At 35.2% G+C, this 19,685-nt stretch overlaps 1 protein-coding gene across 1 annotated transcript in view; it reads right to left on the reverse strand.

The window, feature by feature from the left end:
• Positions 1 to 5,603: 5,603 nt before the first annotated feature.
• The window catches only part of POSH (Plenty of SH3s), a 70,221-nt gene continuing 56,139 nt past the window's right edge, over positions 5,604 to 19,685 (reverse strand). Inside the window, exons 4-15 of the mRNA XM_068766928.1 lie at positions 19,200 to 19,279; positions 18,423 to 18,537; positions 18,021 to 18,120; positions 17,251 to 17,377; positions 15,731 to 16,792; positions 14,828 to 15,018; positions 13,838 to 14,016; positions 13,631 to 13,706; positions 12,738 to 12,808; positions 11,698 to 11,882; positions 6,672 to 6,776; positions 5,604 to 6,069 (exon numbers count right to left, since the gene is read on the reverse strand). Of these exons, the coding sequence (XP_068623029.1) occupies positions 5,892 to 6,069; positions 6,672 to 6,776; positions 11,698 to 11,882; positions 12,738 to 12,808; positions 13,631 to 13,706; positions 13,838 to 14,016; positions 14,828 to 15,018; positions 15,731 to 16,792; positions 17,251 to 17,377; positions 18,021 to 18,120; positions 18,423 to 18,537; positions 19,200 to 19,279 (2,469 nt within the window). The 3' untranslated portion in view covers positions 5,604 to 5,891. The remainder of the gene's footprint in view (positions 6,070 to 6,671; positions 6,777 to 11,697; positions 11,883 to 12,737; positions 12,809 to 13,630; positions 13,707 to 13,837; positions 14,017 to 14,827; positions 15,019 to 15,730; positions 16,793 to 17,250; positions 17,378 to 18,020; positions 18,121 to 18,422; positions 18,538 to 19,199; positions 19,280 to 19,685) is intronic.

The following is a 19,685-nucleotide window of genomic DNA, read 5'->3' on the forward strand; positions in this document are numbered from 1 at the left end:
ATCAAGGACCGGTGATCGCAGCGTTGGACATCCCCCCATAAGGTAGACAAACGAGATTGTTATGGTCGTCGGTAGACGCTGTATGCAGGCCCACTACGAATCGGTCGTATTCAAAATCTGCCTAAAATAACTGCTATACCGAAGTATTTTAAAATTTTATTTGATTGAAAATAATAATAGATAGTCAATGAGGAAAAAAGAAACATATAAGTAAGAAGAAATCTTTATTTCTCTCCAAAATTACCTATCAACTCTTCGATATGGTTCCCTTATCGCTTAAACACGAGTGAACATTACATATAAACAAATCCGACGAGAAAACAAACGCCGAACATCACTCGCTCTACGCTACGACAATATTTGATGAATTTGCCCACACCGACTAATCGATGCGCTGTTAATAGAAATATTCAAAAAACTTTCACTACAATACTGTATTTTACAACGGTATTTGTATCATTACAGATTAAAAATAAGTTTATAACAAAAAAAAAACACAAGTATGAAAACATAAAAGCAAAAAAGCACGATGAAGCAAGAAGCTAATTCATTAAGATAAATAATTAAAAACCGAATCAGTTCTTTTAATTTTTCCTCCTCACAATATCAGAGGTAACAATAAATAATACATATAAAACTTATACGAAGAATACATTATTTTACACTTAAATTTAAAATTTACAAAACCTCTGTGGAATATTATTGAGCGGTTGTCATTTTTTATCTGTACACGGGTTTTAATAAATACTTAATTTAATCTATGGCCGGCTAAAATATCCAAAATATTGTTAAACATAGATAAAAAAACAGATCATCATAATTTCGTACGGTTTTAAATTTACGGATAATAATTGAGTATTTCATTCATAAATATATAGCCAGCCAGTAATAATAAACATAGCTTATAGACAATATTGTTATACATAAATTGAATATGGTTTTAATATACAAAAAGGTTTTCATATTACATAGATATTTGTTAACGCAGAGAACTATGACGTGATCAGAAATCGAATAATCAAATGCATATTTGGCTGAAGTATTGCGAAAGATATTATGGAGTCGGCTTATTTGTGGTATTCAAATAAATTTAAGAATTCATAACTAATCGGCTAAAAGATATGAAACATGTAAACCATTATCGGTATTTTTTATTTAATACGTTTACAGTGTTTTTCAGATTATCGTCTGACGGATCTAAAATACGAGCTCTAATAAATTTTAAAAAGACAAGTCAACGTCAGATGTCACGTCTGATGTATTGTATTAACTAATTGACATCGACTCAGTACCCGATCCGACCAAGCGGTGCTGTTATGTTCGACTACCTGCATTGGATAGCGCGAGTCAATATACAACCAGCGCCATCTATCGGTGCTGTCCGAAGTAACAGCGTTCAAGCTACTTAATGTCCCCCATAATAACCAAGACGTTATTGCAATTCCTGTATGCAATTGGTAATAGATATAAAGGCTTTAAAGGGGTGATTGTATATCTTATTTGTCAAAAAAGCTTTAGTTTTTACACCTATTTACAAGCTCCTTGTATAGAAATAAACACTAAAATATGTCACAATTAATATTTGCATTGAAATGCGACAGGCCTATGACCTCCAGCAGTACAAAATCTGCAGGGAGTCTTTATCTGGTAAAGAAAAATTTTCACGTGTTGAAATTAATAATTATTTAATATCTGTATCTACAGAGTGTACTGCCAAAAATTATTGAATAGTCGCATTTAAAAAAAAAAAATTAAATTTTCTGTAAAAAAAAATTAATATTGCATAATCTAAAACAATCACTTTATATAGGGGATGATTGAATGTAAATGTAAAAACTTTGTTGACAAATAAGCTATATTGAGCTACATTCACCTCTTCGAATATTTTACACCTATAAACAAATCACCCCGTATATTTGGAAATTTAATTTATGTAAATCCGAAAACCTGTAATTTTTCTGACTTGTAAATTCCATAATAATCCATTAAAATTGAGATAAATATGCATCAGAACATCCAACCTCTGTATATATAATTAAAAAACGACAAAGTCTTAGTTTCAATGCATTAAATTCCTACAAAGAAACGACAATTATAAATTTAAAATAAAGCATTCACCGGGTAAATAGACAAACCATGCAACATTTCAATATTTCGTCTAAATTATTCTAAAATAGATTTTAATATCTAAAATTCATGAAAATGACCATTTCAAATTGTTGTAATAATAAAACGACAAAAGACTAATATGGCAGTGTTCTTAAAAGTTAAAAAAAGTATATTAAACATAATAAGCGTACTGATCCTAAAAGGTATAACTTTATAAAAATACTAAAAAATGAATTACGAAATAAAATTCATTCGCTTACGTACTAATTTACAAGAATAATATCTATTATAATATGAGAGGTCTAAATGCAAAGTTGATTTTGTTAGTAAAGTCAAGTCTTGCCCATACAAAGTCCTATATCACTATAGCGAAGTAAATCAGATTCTACTTAATGTACATAAGTCGTCACTGTAAATGATTCTAAGTGAATATCGTCATACTAGCCAAAGACCGTTCACTGCCGCCTCTCGCTTCCCCATAGATTTTCAATAAGACTTTGTTTGACTTAGCTCGAAGAATTGCTCGTCTTAAATGGCAGTAGGCGGGGAATTTCGCTCGTGCCACCGACAGCAGTTGAGATCGAAGGATAGGTCCACCACTAAGTGCATAGACATAGTCTAGCTCGCCGGAAAGTAAATGAATGCTTTTAGTAACAGTCAGTCATCGTAAGAAACTTTGAAGGAGGCTATGTCCTGCAGTGGGCGTAAATAATATATTTAAACTAAAAACTCACCTCCGTAAGAAAAGGACCAATATTTAGCCACTTCCGCACATGCAGTGGTAGTCGTGCAACAAAGTGCACCGCCCGCCAAACATAGAGTCAAATGGCAATGGTCAAAAAGGCACTAATCGGTGTAACATAACTCCTAAACATGCCCCGTGGAGGGGTGAAACACATGTTGAGTGATTTGACGGTGGCAGTTGTGTAGTTAGCATTGATTGCCGCATGCGCATTTGTCAGCGGGCTGGCGGGGGGTGCACTTTGTTGCACGACTACCACTGCATGTGCGGAAGTGGCCAAATATTGGTCCTTTTCTTACTTAGGACGGACTTCCGCAAGGTAACGCCTGATTCCATTTAATAAAAAGTCACCTCCATCAACGTAATATAAAGAATAATAATAAACTTGCTCTACCTGCTATTACACGCCATAAAACGTCTCACTCCTTTTTAAGTCAATATATACGATATCATGACAAACTATCAAACGACGCGGTACATATCTATGTAAATTCAAGAAACTTACTAAGGCTTTACTAAAAGGCTGTAGAGGTAACATTACGTCATCATCAGCGGCGCATCGAAAAGGAGAATTCCACAGAAATAAAATTGTTAATTTACGTCGATATAAATACATGCGAAGTTCGAAATATACACACTTCAATTTCAAACTTCGTGTTATTAATTCCTTAAGACCGTAGAAGAATCCCACAAGCCTTTTTTTATTTCAGAGTATATTTACGATAAATATGTTTGCAAATTAATTGTTCTTTTTTAAAAAGGAAAAAAGTTATACACTTCTAACTTTGGTGTTAGTTCTTCTCAATAGGTGGCGAGTTACGAACTAACATACAACTTTAAATTTAAACTGTAAAGATCTTATATAATAAAGCTGTTTTGACTTGATTTGGATTTAATTAGGTAGTAGATCTTGAGTCATACTATACTGCATTTATTGAACGGTCTACAAAACCAACACCTACAACTTATCTCATAGGTAATCATATAAAAGGATGCGTTTACATGAGAAAATATAAATTTATACCTGTCGATAAAACAAATAGCTGTACCATTTGTTGAGCGACAGCTTAACTAGACCCAGCGAATTTAGTACAGTACCCGGAGAGAAATATTGCCCATCGACCTTTGGAGAGAGACAATCAGCTAATTTCGGCTTTGTAGAGCGTTATCTCTGTCGCACACACTATTTGTATTTCGTGCTACTTCGGATATTGTATAATAATTATATATTCATATAGGTATGGGATGGGGACGATAAAACTTTGTTATTTACAGCAAGCTTTGCACCTAGACCACTCATATAGATATACTAAAGTACTATTGGAGCTATCGCTACTGGAGGTGTAATACAGAGATTATCAGGTAATACTTGACAATCTCTGGTACATTAATGTAACTGGCAATGTGAAGGTAGATAGACTTGTCCACCTCCGGTAGGGAATTTGATTCTCTATTCGTGAAACTGTTCGAATATAATATACAATAAAAAATGATTACTTAATCCAGCCGCTGTGGGGATACAATAAGGCAGTTATTTCATTGTTCATGTTACATTAGTTACATATTTTAAATTTGCTATTTTATTGCTTATTTTTTTTTACAAAACGTCCTATTTATTGGAAAAATGAGTTATGGTTCACAAAATTAATTCATGGCAGGGGTGTCAAACTAGCTGACCGCGTGCGGCCGAGATTAAAAATTTTATGACGCAGCGTATAAATTGAAAATATGAATTAGGAACGATACTTAAAACTGATACGTCATTTAAACTGCTTGTATATGTTTACTAGTCAAATTAAATAATTTGGCCCAAATTAGCTTTTGAGTTTGACACCCCTGGTCTATGGTATTATCGAACTATTGTCGCATGCAATTTATATTTAAAATAAATTTGCTATTTGAAACTACTTCCGTATTTACATTGTTACATTATTTCACTATGAACGCAATATTAATAAGAATTTAAAGAGTGCCTACGTGAACAGTACTCCGTGAGGTCAATTTTAACAACATTAAGAAATCATAACTGTAATAAATCCGTTTATTTATTACATCGCTTCATTAATCCCTATAAAAATAGTTCGATCTCTCACTGGACTCGCCTTTGGCCCGCTGGTTTATTCATTCGACAAATTATCAAAAATCCTTTTTACAATAATGATCGGGTAAATTTTAAAAGTTCTCTCAAATCTACATTAAACATTTAATTTTCGATATCTAATTTTTATAATCTATTTTTTAACCAAATATTAATCTAGTTTTCAACATGGCAACTCTGACCCCACTTACTAAGTTGAAACTACTGGCAATGATAAATAAAACTATATCGCTTAATGACATACTGTTTTTAGTAATACATTCAACTCTTTTTTTTAACACCATAGATACATTCGTCGGAAAAGCGTGCAAAGGTAATCGTTTAATATGTGTGATGCATAAGAAATTGAAATATGTTATTATCCAAAAAACAATCGTGCTAAAAATTGTGAAATTCATATTAAATAAGTATTTATAAAACGAAAACAATTTATTTTTATTATGAAAAAAATTTAAATTTGTGTACATTGAAAATTCAGTCCATCAATACAAAATAAATTACAAATTAAAATAAGGAATGAAATAAATTAAGCTACAATCCATCCTTTATAACAAGCGGTCATGTTTAATTTGGACTGGACCAAAAATGATATCGTCAATAATTACGTCAGATATTCATAAGTCTTGTACAACAGTTGCGTTTAAAGAACTTTGAAGAATTTTTAGATAAATATCTGTAAGCGGTTCAAAATTAGAAATACAAAAAATTGTAGAGATTATAAATTAAATTATTTGCTATTTTAAGGTCGTGTAAAAAAGAGTTGGATGTACCTTCTGTACCTGCCTACAAGAAAAATAAACTCAACACTGAGCTTTACACATCGTAGCAGATGCGTAGCTAAAACGTAGCAGATGCGTAGCCGATACGTAGTGGTTCGTAGCACATCTGCTATGTTCAAAATAATGTTGCGAAGTACCTAGGCGGGTCAGAGGTGTTACGACGTCAGTCATGCGGGCAGCTTTGTACGAATGATGCTGGGAAGAGTCCCGTGCGGCCCGTCCGTTGCAGCGTCCCCTTGTACCAACCGTCGCCGCGCTTCCGAGAGACCACCACGATGTCGTCCACCTTCAACTCCAATTCGTACTCAGAGTTGGGCGGATAAGGTGCTATGCAACGGAATCTAGAACGACAAGAGAATGGCAATTACAATTTTTAATTTTTTTTAAATACTGTAAAATAATTACAGTATACATATTATTGTATCCTTTTCTACTTTAGTAATGCGATGTATGATTACTCATCCGTTTTGCTTTTTCACAAAAGATTGAATCGAACAATTTTAAACTATAACTATAAAAACTTAAATCATGCTATTAAACTGGCATTTAGCGGCCAGAGGATATACTTAAAAAAAGTAGAAAATGCTACTATATCATCATTATATTAGCCGTTAGAATCCCACTGCAAGGCATAGGCATAGGCGAAAAGATCGCCACGATGATCGAATCCAAGGACTTCCCGCAACCATAACTATAATCGTCGGTCCACCTAGTGGACTCCAGCCCAAAGCCCAAACAGAGAACCTTTTAATCCCAACGGCCATTGGTTGTACAAGCGATATGCCCCGCCCACTTCAGAAGAGTAACTCTTCAAGCTATATAGGTATCCTTGTCCTTCTGCGGATCTCGTCATCATAAACTCGATCTAACGGTGCGGTACAGGGTGTTTCGGTTTTTATAATATGGATGCTGCGATGGAGGTGATGAAGAATAGGGGTAATACCTCTCTTTGACTGGTTGGGAGTGGTGGCGGTCTCTGCGTGCCACCGTCACGTCGAGGGACTGCGACTTGCGATGCTGGCTCTGCCATGGACCCTCATTACTTGCTCTGCATCCACATAATTAAAATTACATAACTATTATTTAAACGGTACACGTAAACATTTTTATTACTATTGCCTATGCCTATTTAATTATAGTCATAAAAATAATGTAGTTATTGAATAAAATATTGTATGCGCCTCATAAATTTCATCATCATCATTTGGGTTACGAGATATGCACAGCTGGTTATAGCCTTCACCATAGTCTTCCGTCGACCTTAACAAGGTTGTCTCTCCATCTAGTGGGTGGACTTCTCACGGTGCACTTGCCAGTCCGTGGTTGCCACACTAAAACCTTAAGGCTCCAGCTGTCACCAGTTCTGCTCATTATGTGGGGTCGTCACTGCCACTTCAACTTACCAATTCCGGAGTCTATGTCGGTTATTTCAGAAAGTTATCTTTTAAAAAAGTTCATATGATTTTTTAAGCTTTTTATTTGTTGATACCTAATTTTCGGATACTTTTGCTCTTTTACACCCACACTATGTTCAATTTATATAATATTTTTAAATAAATCATTTAATACGTGTAAATTTAAATCAATTATCATAATAAAGTTTAATAATTCGTAATGTAATTATAAAATGTTCGTGCTATCAAAAGAGACTAGAGAGTTTTTATTTTTTATATATGTGTCGTACTACGGATTTAAAAAGAAATCATTGTCATGATTTACATTTAGACAATGGGATATAGTAACGCGAACTTACCTTTTAATGACGTTTGCATTAAACTGCGAATGAATATGTTAATGAAACAAGTGCCAAAACATGCGGACAAGCAGTCAAGACAGAACAAGGAGCAAACATTCTATAATGTTTTTTATATATACAAAGTGATTGGTTTAAAATGTATAAGTTACAAATGGGTGAACACTATTCAAAATTCAATTGTTTCAGAAATAATGAATAACGTAATGATAATGTAATTCAAAAAATGTTTTAAAATTCATATTGCTACATATTTAAATTAAAACTGTCTTTGTAGACTATACTGCCAGAAGTTATTAGCCCCTCAAATTACAGATAAAAAATATATCAGTGAAATATATTTCCGAGTGATCGCTTTATACAGGATGATTAGAAGTTTTAAAATCTTTAAAGATTTTTCTGGCAAATAAACTGTTCATTTATCCCTTTATAGCTATTGCACATATCATCCTGTAGGTGTGATTTATTTTTATATTACATATATAATCATAAACAGGAAAAAACTACATGAAAGCTCTGTTTCATGTTGTTTTTTACTGTTTATTTATGTACATATTTTCATGAACACTAAAACAAGTAACTTTACAAAATAACTTGATAACATGCAAGGAATATTCTAAATGTTAGTGTACATGCATGCATTATTTTCCGGCACTATCACATCAAACGAAATTTACACTATACTTTTTGGGTTTAACTATCTGACTTTTATCAAATTATCTACTCCAATTTTTCGGCCACTTATTGATTATTATTTTTAATAATAGGCAAATTACATTTTTCGCAATTGCCGAAAACCTACACTTTACAATAAAACTATAATTTAACAATTTAATGCAAATACATTGCTTTATTTTTGTTTTAGGAACAGAGTTGTTTTTTTTAAATTTTCATAAGTTTAATTTTTAAAAATCTTTTAAGCGATAATAATTCATATCGTCATCTTCATATCAACCAAGAGACGCCCACTGCAAGGCATAGGGCCACCCCCAAAACCATGATCGACATTGTGATGCCCGCATCCAGACTTTTCATCATCATACCATCATATCTACCAAAAGAGGTCGCTGCTCGAGAACTTTGGTTATATGAGCGAAGTGCCTGCCCATTGCCACTTTACAGGAGCAAATCTTCGAGATACATTCGTGACCTCAGTTCCTCTGCGAATCTCTTAATCAATATACTAATTTATATTCAAATAAGCAATGCAATAGATTAATAAAAGTATTATATAGTATAATTTTCAGTTGTATTGTCGTCGGATGTGATATGCCGGTTAGTGTGATTGCATTTAACACCTGTGCATTCGTTGGTCGTGCAGTGCGAGCAGTGCGGCGCGCTCTTTCTGTCTCGCTCGTTCCCCCGCCCCCGCGGCGCCCGGAAGTGTTCGCAGCAGCTGCGACGGGCACGACCCAGACCTGCGCCCACGCACACAAACAATCGCCTTGTACCCCCAACACGAATCGCGAACCACTCACGACACCACTTACAACGAGTAAAAGAAATTTTCGAAAACGATGTTTAAACTGTTCATGTAAATTAAACCTTAATGAATTTGAAATAAGGTACATATTACAAAATAAAAAGTCTATAAAATAAACCCTTAAAGACGAGGCCTACGTCGTAGCAAGAATTAAAGAGAAAAAGAAATGATGCCTTTTGTGGCGGTCTCTTCATTAAGCGACAAGGGGCCAAAGACGCCGAAAATGTTTTAACTTCATTTAAAGAGCATGTCTATCCAAACAGAAGATAAAAGCACCAAAATATGCAAATTGGAAATAATACTGCATCACAAACAATCAAATGATCAATATGAAACATATAGAGACTTAAAACAAGATCAAAAGAAACTCAATTTTCTAAGCAAAAAGAATAAAAATGTGAAAATGCAACAAGAAGACTTTAGCAAGAAGATTGAATATTTACATTATTATGAATTTGACAATACTAACCAAGACAACAAAACACAATAGATAAAACCAACTAATTTTCAAAAAAAAAAAAATTAAAGTGAGTGCAAACTATGTATGGTTTACAACTAGACAAAAACGTATGAGGAAAGCATTCTAGAAAATTGGGGGAACACTAGACTGTGACCTAGTTCTAAATGTTAACATTGCACACAATCAACTAGGTGAGTTGCACATATGATAGTGTAGTGAGTAGATGGAACAAATCGTGTTGTCTCAGATACAGAGAAACATAATAAGAAATAATAATATATAACAGTATTTGAATTACAACAATAAAGTCATTTCAATAACAACATTGTCAATAATTTATAGTCATAGCACTAAAGCACCTTAGTACAGACCTCTACAGTAATAAAAATCATAGGTTACCTCAGGGACCTCGACTTGGACCATTACTTATTTCACCACATTAATACAACGGTCTGAATGTACGGAATTTTGTTAAAACTTTCAAATTTTGTTCACTATATTTTAGATAGATACTAAACAAGTTTTTTTTTCATCTTTTCTACTAAATAATAATAATAATTTTTATTTTCAAATAATATTTTCACAAAATTTTTGACACTACTTGTTAACCAATTAACATCTTTTTTCCTATATTTTGTTACTCCCATAAAAGACACTTTTTATAAACTTTTTCTGGATTTTATCGAAATAACAATTATAAAAAAAAATACATAATCAAGTTTATATTTATTATTCACTGCATCTGTTACAACACAAGTACACAAAAATGTTACACAAACGAAACACAAAATGCACACACAATGGATTAAATTGTGAATATATTAATTACCATGTAAATGTGTTATTGTAGGAATAATGGTTAAGTTCTTGAAATTTTAATGTTACAGGGTAGTACAAAATAATTTTAATCTATGTTAAATTCTCATGCCGAGTCTTAACTTAATAAATCATTACTTTGGCTAACATTGAATATTAGATGCATATTTGCCTAAAGTTTCTTATTTATTAAATCTCATTCATTCATTCATTCATCCATTCAACTCATTCATCATCACCATATCGACCGATAGATGCCCACTACAAGGCAATGGGCTCCCCTGAAGATCGCCAGGATGATCGATTATGCGCTGGTCGGGCTACCTACACCGCGTCTACCGATCCGTGGTCACCCCTCGAAAATCTTTCGCCTCCAACAGCCGTAGGTTACACTGCCATTTCAGACGAGCAATTCTACTCATTAGTCACTACTTGATAATTTACCACATGAAATATTTTCATACTTTACCGGCAGAAAAGCAGGTATAGTTAGTTATTAGTTTTACTTGCCTACTCCTATATATCCAGGTTTCTTTTAGTTTTAAACAAACATCGATTCGATTCACAAAACTAAAGTACCGTAACAAAATAAATAGCAGAACCGCCTTTTATAAAATACTTCAACAATTATAGCCACCCTACTTGAAGTAATCCTGATGTCTCAATAAGTCAGTCTGGCAAACTGATCTTATTTAGCTCCCGGTGACAACACTGTGAGAATCCAATCATTAATTACATCATTATTAAGTCAAATGATAAATGAGCTATACTTTAGCCAAAAGTAATATCGGAATCGGAAGACTACGTCACGATAGTGTTATTTAAAGGGAATATAACTAACTAAACTAAACTAAAATAACTAATATATTAGAGGTCTCCATTAATTTTAGTTTTTTTTTTTTTCATTTTATATGGTTAATTTATAAATATATCGAGATAACTTACGCCAGTCCAGATCAAAGAATAAAAATTACTAACTCCTGAGATTATTGTATGTTGTTTTTTTTTTGGTTTCTTTTAACAAATCATCAATTTTACATTACATATTACTTTAAACATTAAATGTAATTTTTTTAAGATTTGGAAATAAATGGCTTCATTATTATTAAAAAAATAATTTGGGGTTAATAATTTTTTTGTTTTTATTTTTATTTAATATTTTCCACACTGAGGCCCCAGAACTTTCAAAGAAAATCGTGATTTAATATGATAAATAAGCCAATTTGTATATGGGCGAGTTTGAAGGTAATTTTTTTTGGCACCGTTGCTACACTTCAACTATAGGTTAATATGCATCTGTATATTCGTCTATTATCATTGGTTATTTCCAGAGTACTTTCGAATTTTCACTGTGAATATTTTTAATGTGAATGATTTAAGACAATCAAGCTATCAAAAAAAAAAAACTATTTGGCACTACTTAGAGCAAATTGGTATGATTCATGAATCATTCTTACCGCACGTGTACAGGGTGAGGTGTGGGCGTGGCCAGCGAGGGACCCGGCCCATCTTCGAACACCGGGTTGTCCATGCTGTAACCCACTGGTGGAGGAGATTTACACTTCTTCATAGCGGCTAATCTCTTCATTAGACTTACTCCTGTGGATATCGATGATTTTTCCGCTTTCGCTTTTTCTTTTGGCTGGAAACATATTTTTTATCATGAACATTGTACTCTTTTTAATAAAGAAAATTATTATTCGATATCTGTTTTAACAAAGAAAGAAGCACAGTTTTCACCTTTTGGTAAATGTTACGGCTAAGTCATAACTGGGCCCGTAAGCATAGAATTTAATGATGCATCATCCTGTCTACCAAAACCTACTTTGGCGTTTATTACAAACATAACTAATATAAGGTAGATTCTGGTCAGTGAAGGTGAAAGTCAATTCATCGCCAGGAGGCCTGTTTAAACTTGTTACGCGGCCCACCAACGCCCTCTACAACACGATGGACCCGACACTCAAGGCGAATTTTTGACATACTGACCAGTTACGTGTCTTAACGTTCAGCATTTTTGGCTATTATCATCAGGGCAGAAATAGTCGCTATATTGTGCAAGTAGATACTCTTGATATATATGAGCGGCACGGCGGAAGAGATCGAGAAACGTCTGGCCTATCTGTTCTATATCTCAAGTGCCTCTTGTTGAATGCGATTGTGATGGCTAACACTTTCGTTTTTACTATGGTAGGACAGACTTACCAACTAGTGCTCAACGAGCCATGAAGATGGCTATGCTCTGTATTGTCTACGAGAACGAATCGACATAGCCCAACGGACTGGCAAGTTGAATTGGCAATGGGCCGGCCATATAGCGCGCAGAGCTGATTGAAGCTGGGGCCTTAAGGTTCTCTACTGGACGTAAGACGCTAGATGAAGGTCACTTCCTACCGATCTTCGAAATACATGGAGCAAGGCTATATCCGGCAGTGAAATTTTAGTTGCTGGACACAACTGAAATTATGATTAATAGTTACAAGAAGGGTCCTCTTACCTTTTCAGTTTTCGGAGTACTTTGCTGCGGCTGTGCCAATTGAGCGCTCCACGGGTATGTGAGTGGTTGTGCTGAAATCATACAATTAACATTAAATATAAAATTATAATATACATGACAAATCAATTATACCTGCTAAAATACTTTTATTATTTGTATGTATTTAAAGATGCAGTGAACCGACATCAAACTTAAGGTCATGGGAAGCCGCTTGATGCGGGGCAGCGTATGACTGGTCATCGTTACGATCTTTGCAGAAGGCTTGTATATACAGACTTGATGATGATTATGATTAAGTGTTTATTTTGTCATATTCTGCTTTAATGTAGCTTTTTGTATTTAACAATTGACTTCTGATGCTATTAAAAATGTTGAATTACTGATTATAGACATTCCAATTTTTAATTTGATATATTTCTTTACTTGTTCTTTTTACCTTTTAATTACTACTTATATTTTTGAGGATATTACTACTTATTAGGTAATGTAACGTTACCGAAGTTTTAAGTGCTTCCATCACTCATGGTAAGAGGTAGGAACTAGGGTCGATAGGTCCGAGGAACCTTCGAATTTCTTAAATACAGGAGTTTAAAAATAAAAGACATTATACTACTTTTATAACAGACGTCATTAACGTATAAGAAAAAACTTCGTAAACTAGAAAAAGACAATTTATTTTTTATATAAAAGTTATGATTGACTAGTGATGTTTTTTACAATTTGTTTAATCGCCGTACGATTTAAAAACTTAAACACACACATATTTTTTAAAATATTGGTGAAATAGCAGTTTCATTTATAAATGCAAATTTAGAATAAGAGGATGTTTTCTTAAGCAATTTTAGTGTAATGTAGCAGAAATAATGATAATGTAATATTTGAACATATCATACCAGGAGTTGGGCTAGCAGCTCTTGGTGGTGCATCAGGAGGCGCTTGAGTAGATTTAGGGTTAGCTTGAACAACCGTCTGTAAAAAAGAGGCATATATTATACAAAACACTAATTAATCAAAATTAAACTTTACTGAAGATAGTGTAGTACATTAATTAATGTACACTAAGGGTTAATTTTGACAAATTGGTTTAGAATAATCTGTACCTTATCGTTATAGAGATAAGTTCCGATTTCGGGCTGCACCTTGTCGTGCTTGGCGCGCGGCTGGTGGTGCGGCGCGGCTGGTGCCACGTAGTTACCGGGAAACACGCCACAGCGCTGCGTGGGCTCGAAACATCCCTTGTACCAGCCGTCGCGGCACCGCTCCGTCACCGTGTACACGCCTGGGAATAGTAATCATATCAGCCGATAGACGCTTACGCATAGGCCTTTCACAAATATGGCCGACTAACACATGTATTATATAAATTAATTTAAAAAAAATAAGTAAAAAGTAAATTATTTGTCCTACATTAGAAACGTTTTTCTGTAACAATTGAATATTTTTGGTGCATCCATATATAATTTGTTTAATGTCTCCAGTTTACTGTACGTAGTTAGTAATTAGATATACAAGTCAATACCTCGCCAATATATACCTCATCGTAATATCTATGTTCGTCGCAAAGCTTCGCTAAGTCTCCGGTCCATCGAAACGCTTTGTGCTCATTGCAGAGCATTCGGCTTTAAGCTGCAAGAGCTTTAAGGAAAGCGGAATTCAAATAATTCCCCTCTTTCTCATCTCAAGTCCGGCCCCCGTCGGGCACGATACACTACACTCTCATCATACTCGTACTCACGACACCGGCGGTCGCATCCGCCTCGCCTGCGTTTAAGCGAGGGCCGCCATGGTCAGTCCGCTTCGCTACCGACCGACGAGTAGTCCTTGCTTTGCACAACTTACACTACACTACAATTAAAACACTACACTTACACGGGTATATCCCGTACAACATCGTTATAGCTCGGATGTAATCTGACAGATTAAAGTTTTTACCAGCAAAAAGTTAAAATGGTAGTGTAACATCACACACATCATATAGTAGACACTCATGTTCAATCAGTCAGCAGCAAGTAAACTGTGCAAACATGGATGCGGTTGCATTAGCCCAATACAAACTATAGCCATACAAATATCCTTTTGATACTACATACCTCCTTTTTTTAACTCCAGCTCATCAGACTTCTGAGGTTTATATGGATACAAAGCTATGTAGGCTGCAGGCAACGGCCTCTCGTTACTTCTGGACCTACGTCGTCTTCTTTCTCCTTCTCTCTCGGTTCGTTTTCTGTCTCGCTCTGGGGCGTGGTCTAACAGGCTGGTTGCTAGGATCTCAGCAGAGTGTCTAAAACGAAAGGAAATCATTTATTATTCAAAAACATCATTATGTCATAATTTATAAAGTCAATATTTATTTATTCTATTTGGAGCAGCACATCAGAAGGAGATGTAATAAAATGGTACGATTAGGCGTCAATTAAAATTATAATGCACCTACTTATTTAATAATGTGTTTGTTGTGTATTGTTATGCCATTTATTACATTTTTATCAAGTTTAGAATACATACAATATACACTAGTAGTACAATCAGCTTTAATTTTTACGTTACTTATCTAAAGGTCATTATTTGTTTCGTTTCTTAGTATGATCGATTGTACTAATTTTGCCCTAATATTTATATTCATCATTATCACCATGTTATCTGATACACGTCTGAAGCAAGGTATAGGCCTCCTCCAATCATTACCACGATGATCGGTCTCACACTGCTCGCATCTAGTGACTTCTCGCGAACTTAACCATGTCGTAGTTCAACTTGGGGCACCTACTCACATTTATAATATTATCAATACTTTATTATATATTTTTTCGGTGTTAGATTTTAATGAAAATTAATGATATACTGTGTTTAAACATACGGTTTATTTCCCAAATAAAAAATACACGTCTAGCAGTTTGCTTTAGGCCTATATTCTCTGAGGCCTATATACTCAGAGATGTTAACGAAACTACAAAATGCAATTTTTTTGTTATTCATACATTAAATGATCTCACCTATTCTGAGGCGTATGATTTCCTTGCAAATGCGTAGAAGGTGTCAAACTGTGTCTCTTCTCTCTTTCTCGATGATGATGGTCTCTATGGGACCTCGCCATGTAGTTTCCATCCTTGGCGTGAGATGGCGACAATGCCGCTTGCAAGCCTAAACCGAAATTTAACAGGGAATCCGGTCCACTTGAACGCATAACGTTCTTGGAGGACGACGGTACGTCAAGGCGAGAAGTGTCATTATTGCTTACGCTTTCTGTATTTTCATTTTGGTTCTGTGAACAATTGCTAGTGGCTGATGCATTCAATTTTGGACTTTCCGATGGCGGTAAGCTGACATTTAAAGATGTATTAGTCGCTGTGGAACTTTCATTGAGGCTTAAAACTCCCATAGAAGTGTTGAGCGACGTTTCGCCTTCGTTGTCGTTGTTGGAATCTGTTGTTGGATTTTGAGCCGTATTAGGTGCGGTGACGGTTGTATTTCGTTCGGTATTATTATCAGGAGAACTGGGCAGGCTGGGCTCCGCGCTTTCACAGGTACTAGTGTTGGAGCTGGTGTTGGGTGTTGTGGTGGAACTGACGCCGACAGAGGGAGTGTTCATGCTGGAGCTGGAGTCAGAGCTGGCGTTGTTCGCGTTGAAATTCGCCACAGAGATGGGAAAGTGATCGTGGGCGCGTACGTTTTGGTAGGTGGTGTCGACTTTGTGCGTGGAGTAGTTCTCGAACTTGGCGCCTCCGAGTCGGTGGAAGTCTTCTATGAAGCGGGAGACGCTTTGTATGCCCATTGTTTGATGCTGCATGCCCTTGTGCATGTTTATGAAGTGAGAGATCTGTTGGGAAACGGGCTGCGGGATCAAAAGTTGGGACTGCATGGCCTGCGTGTGCGTGGGGTGGTAATTCTGGTGAGGCTGAGCGATGGGCGCCATATTTTGGTAGTTGCCCTGGGCAGTGGGCGGCGCTGACAGAGACATCTGCTGGTAGCGGTGCGCGTGCTGCGTATGCCTGTGCTCGGAGTGGCCTGCTCTCGTGTGCTCCGGGACAGGTGGTACTGGTCGGTTTAGCGGCACGCTGTAAATAGATTTCAAATCATTATAAAGGTTGATTGGTGTAAAAACTTTATAAGGGTCAACATATAGGTCATTGGTCAGCAAAGAGGTTTAACCTTAACCACCTATGTCCAATCACCTGTATAGTAATCCATCTGAAATATGACTCATTTTTTTTCGATTTCTATTTGTTTGCGGCAGGCCAGTAACTTTTTTCAATACAAATTCTACAGGGACTGATTGAAATTTATTTATTTTAATAGAATTTTAAAATGAATTATAACAAAATTAGAGATTTGTGCTAAAACCAAAAAAATCATGTAAAAAAGCGTATTTATTTTTGATGAACCACGTAATCTCCAAATTGTTTTTAAAAGACTAAAAAAAGAATTAGGTGATACTCCTGTCGCAAACTGGGTTAACCAAAATTATACCAAAGTATGAGATTCAGAGGTGAGATATAAGTTAATTGGTAACAACCTGTTCATAAGCTGCCTGGCAGCTTGGTTCAGCTCAACAAAGGCGATGGGGAAAATACCAACTCGCTGCTCCAGCCGTCCCTCTGCCCAATTCTCGTCCACGCGCCTATGCACCGTTATAATTGCACCTGCAACATTACAATTGCTCAGTGACCTCTTTATTCATCACTTATATTTCATTCGCTTGGCGAATATATCCTCCGCGGTACAGTGCACTTGATGAGTGCAGGAGCACTTGGCACGAAAACAAAATTATTGAGGGAAAGGGAATTCTTTCAACTCCATGAATCTCTTAATTCGAGCAAGGAATACTCTTGTAGTTATTCAGACAATTTAGTGTAATTAAATTTAAAAAAAAAACATAGTCCTGCTGTGTTTCTTTAGCAAGTTTGCAGGTTTGAATCTTTTTTCATACAAATGATAGACTCGATTAAACGTAAAGGTAAAAAGACGTAGTTATATTAGTATAATAAAGATTTTCATCTCATGTATCAAGGAATAAAACCCCATTGCGGATAAGTAAAAGAAATCGACAAATAATTGGTAAAACATCCTTTTACCTTATAATTTAAAAACAAAATACATTTAGAGACATGTCCATGGCTATCTCACATCTGTTTAGATTGTTAGTTATTTATTAGAGTATATGTAAATGAACTATACATCTAAATTTTTAGATTTAAAGAAGAACTTTGTAAAAAAGGATAGATTTAATATACAATCGCGAAATATTATAGCTTGATGTTATAACAATAGTATTTATTTCGTTACCTTTATCGAACGCCAAGCATCCTTCCTCATCAGGCGCAGACATCCTGAAGTCGTACAAGGCTTTGCACAAAGCCGTTGGTACCGGCAGAGGTATCACCACCTGAAATATAATATACAAAATTAATGTACTGGCAACCAATATTTTGTGCAGTCTTCTTATCTATACAAACTGTGCACATGTGGTAAAGAATTTCTGTTTTTGAATGAAGGCCTCAGATTTAGACTATATCACTGAGTAATCAGTCCATCTACTTTTAAATTGTAATTCTATATATATTTATTTTCATTTATTTGTTGAATTACACCATCGACATATTTATATCCCTACGCTCTTTCTCGTGTTCTAACAGCGGGAAAATTTATAAGTTTTTTGTAAATAAGTTTCAAAGAAATAGTCCAAACCTGTACATATGTGATGGGAAACATGCCGGTTCGACCCGAGCACTCGCCGTGGTACCAGAATGGATCCAGTTTCTTCTGCAGCATTATCGTGTCGCCCTTCTTGAACGAGAGGTCACTGCAAACAACATATGGCAAATAAATATTTTAATACTAGCCGGACATTGGACAAGTATATGTAATGGCATACTGATAAAAGATTTATACTGTTAGTAAGCGTAATGCTGGACGTTGCATCTTGTATTGGCTTCCAATACAATCAGTTGTAAGCAGCCTACCTCCCCTTGCTTACCGCTTCAGTAATTTTAATTTTATGACCCTATTTTTTTATTACCAGATATAATCTTTTGCTTTTGGGCAGGAATTTTCTCGAATTATTTACCTTAGTGCTTTGATCGTCTTTTTCGTACAAAAGCATGACAGCCAGATCTTTTTCTATCACAAAGGTTTCATTGCGCCTATTAGCCCGGAACACAAAACATTTGACTAATACCAAGGGTACGGAGGATTTTAAAAATTATATTTGGCACCATATGTAATACTTGCTTTTCGTTATACAATCACAGCGATTCGATTCACTTCATCACCTACTCTATTTTAATATTACAAAATATTGGCGCGAAAATTAAAAAATACAATGAACAATTAAAAAAAAATTGAGATTCCATATTCAAAAGTTTTGTTTATTTTCAATTATTACAGTATTTATGACCATACCAGACCATTTCCTGTAATAGACGTGCTATGATAAGCTTCAAAAAAAATCTGGGACATGCTCACCCCGGCTCCTTTGATATGAAGTCGTACATGGCACGACCGTGGGGCGGCAGCTGCTTGCCATCGGCGCGCGTCGCAGGCGTCTGCTGGAAGTCAACGGTACTCAATTGAAAAATAACAATCAAATCAATATAGCAACCTATCGCACGTCTCAATCGGTTCTATATTAAACATGGTGGTGAGTTATTAAAATAATTCTTCTAAAATTACTAATAATTAATTACTAATATTTAATTCTAAGACGAAATACACGCAAGCAAAAAGACACATATACACTCCTGTTTTTTTGTTGGGTGGATAGTGACCGCATAAAGAAGAAAAAATCGCAAAAAAAAAACCTTCGAGTAGTTACAAAACAAAAAGTAATTTTTATGGTCAATGAGGACTTCGAAAGTCTCATGTAGAAAATAATTCAAAACCTCAGAAAAAACTAGAAGCTTCTAAAAAGTATAACCATTAATTCTTCATCTGAAAATACGCGAACTTTCT

Source organism: Battus philenor, unplaced genomic scaffold (assembly GCF_028537555.1).
Source record: "Battus philenor isolate CCGP_79_NKW_IND1 unplaced genomic scaffold, ilBatPhil1.0.hap1 SCAF_22, whole genome shotgun sequence".
Classification (NCBI taxonomy): Eukaryota; Metazoa; Arthropoda; class Insecta; order Lepidoptera; family Papilionidae; genus Battus; species Battus philenor.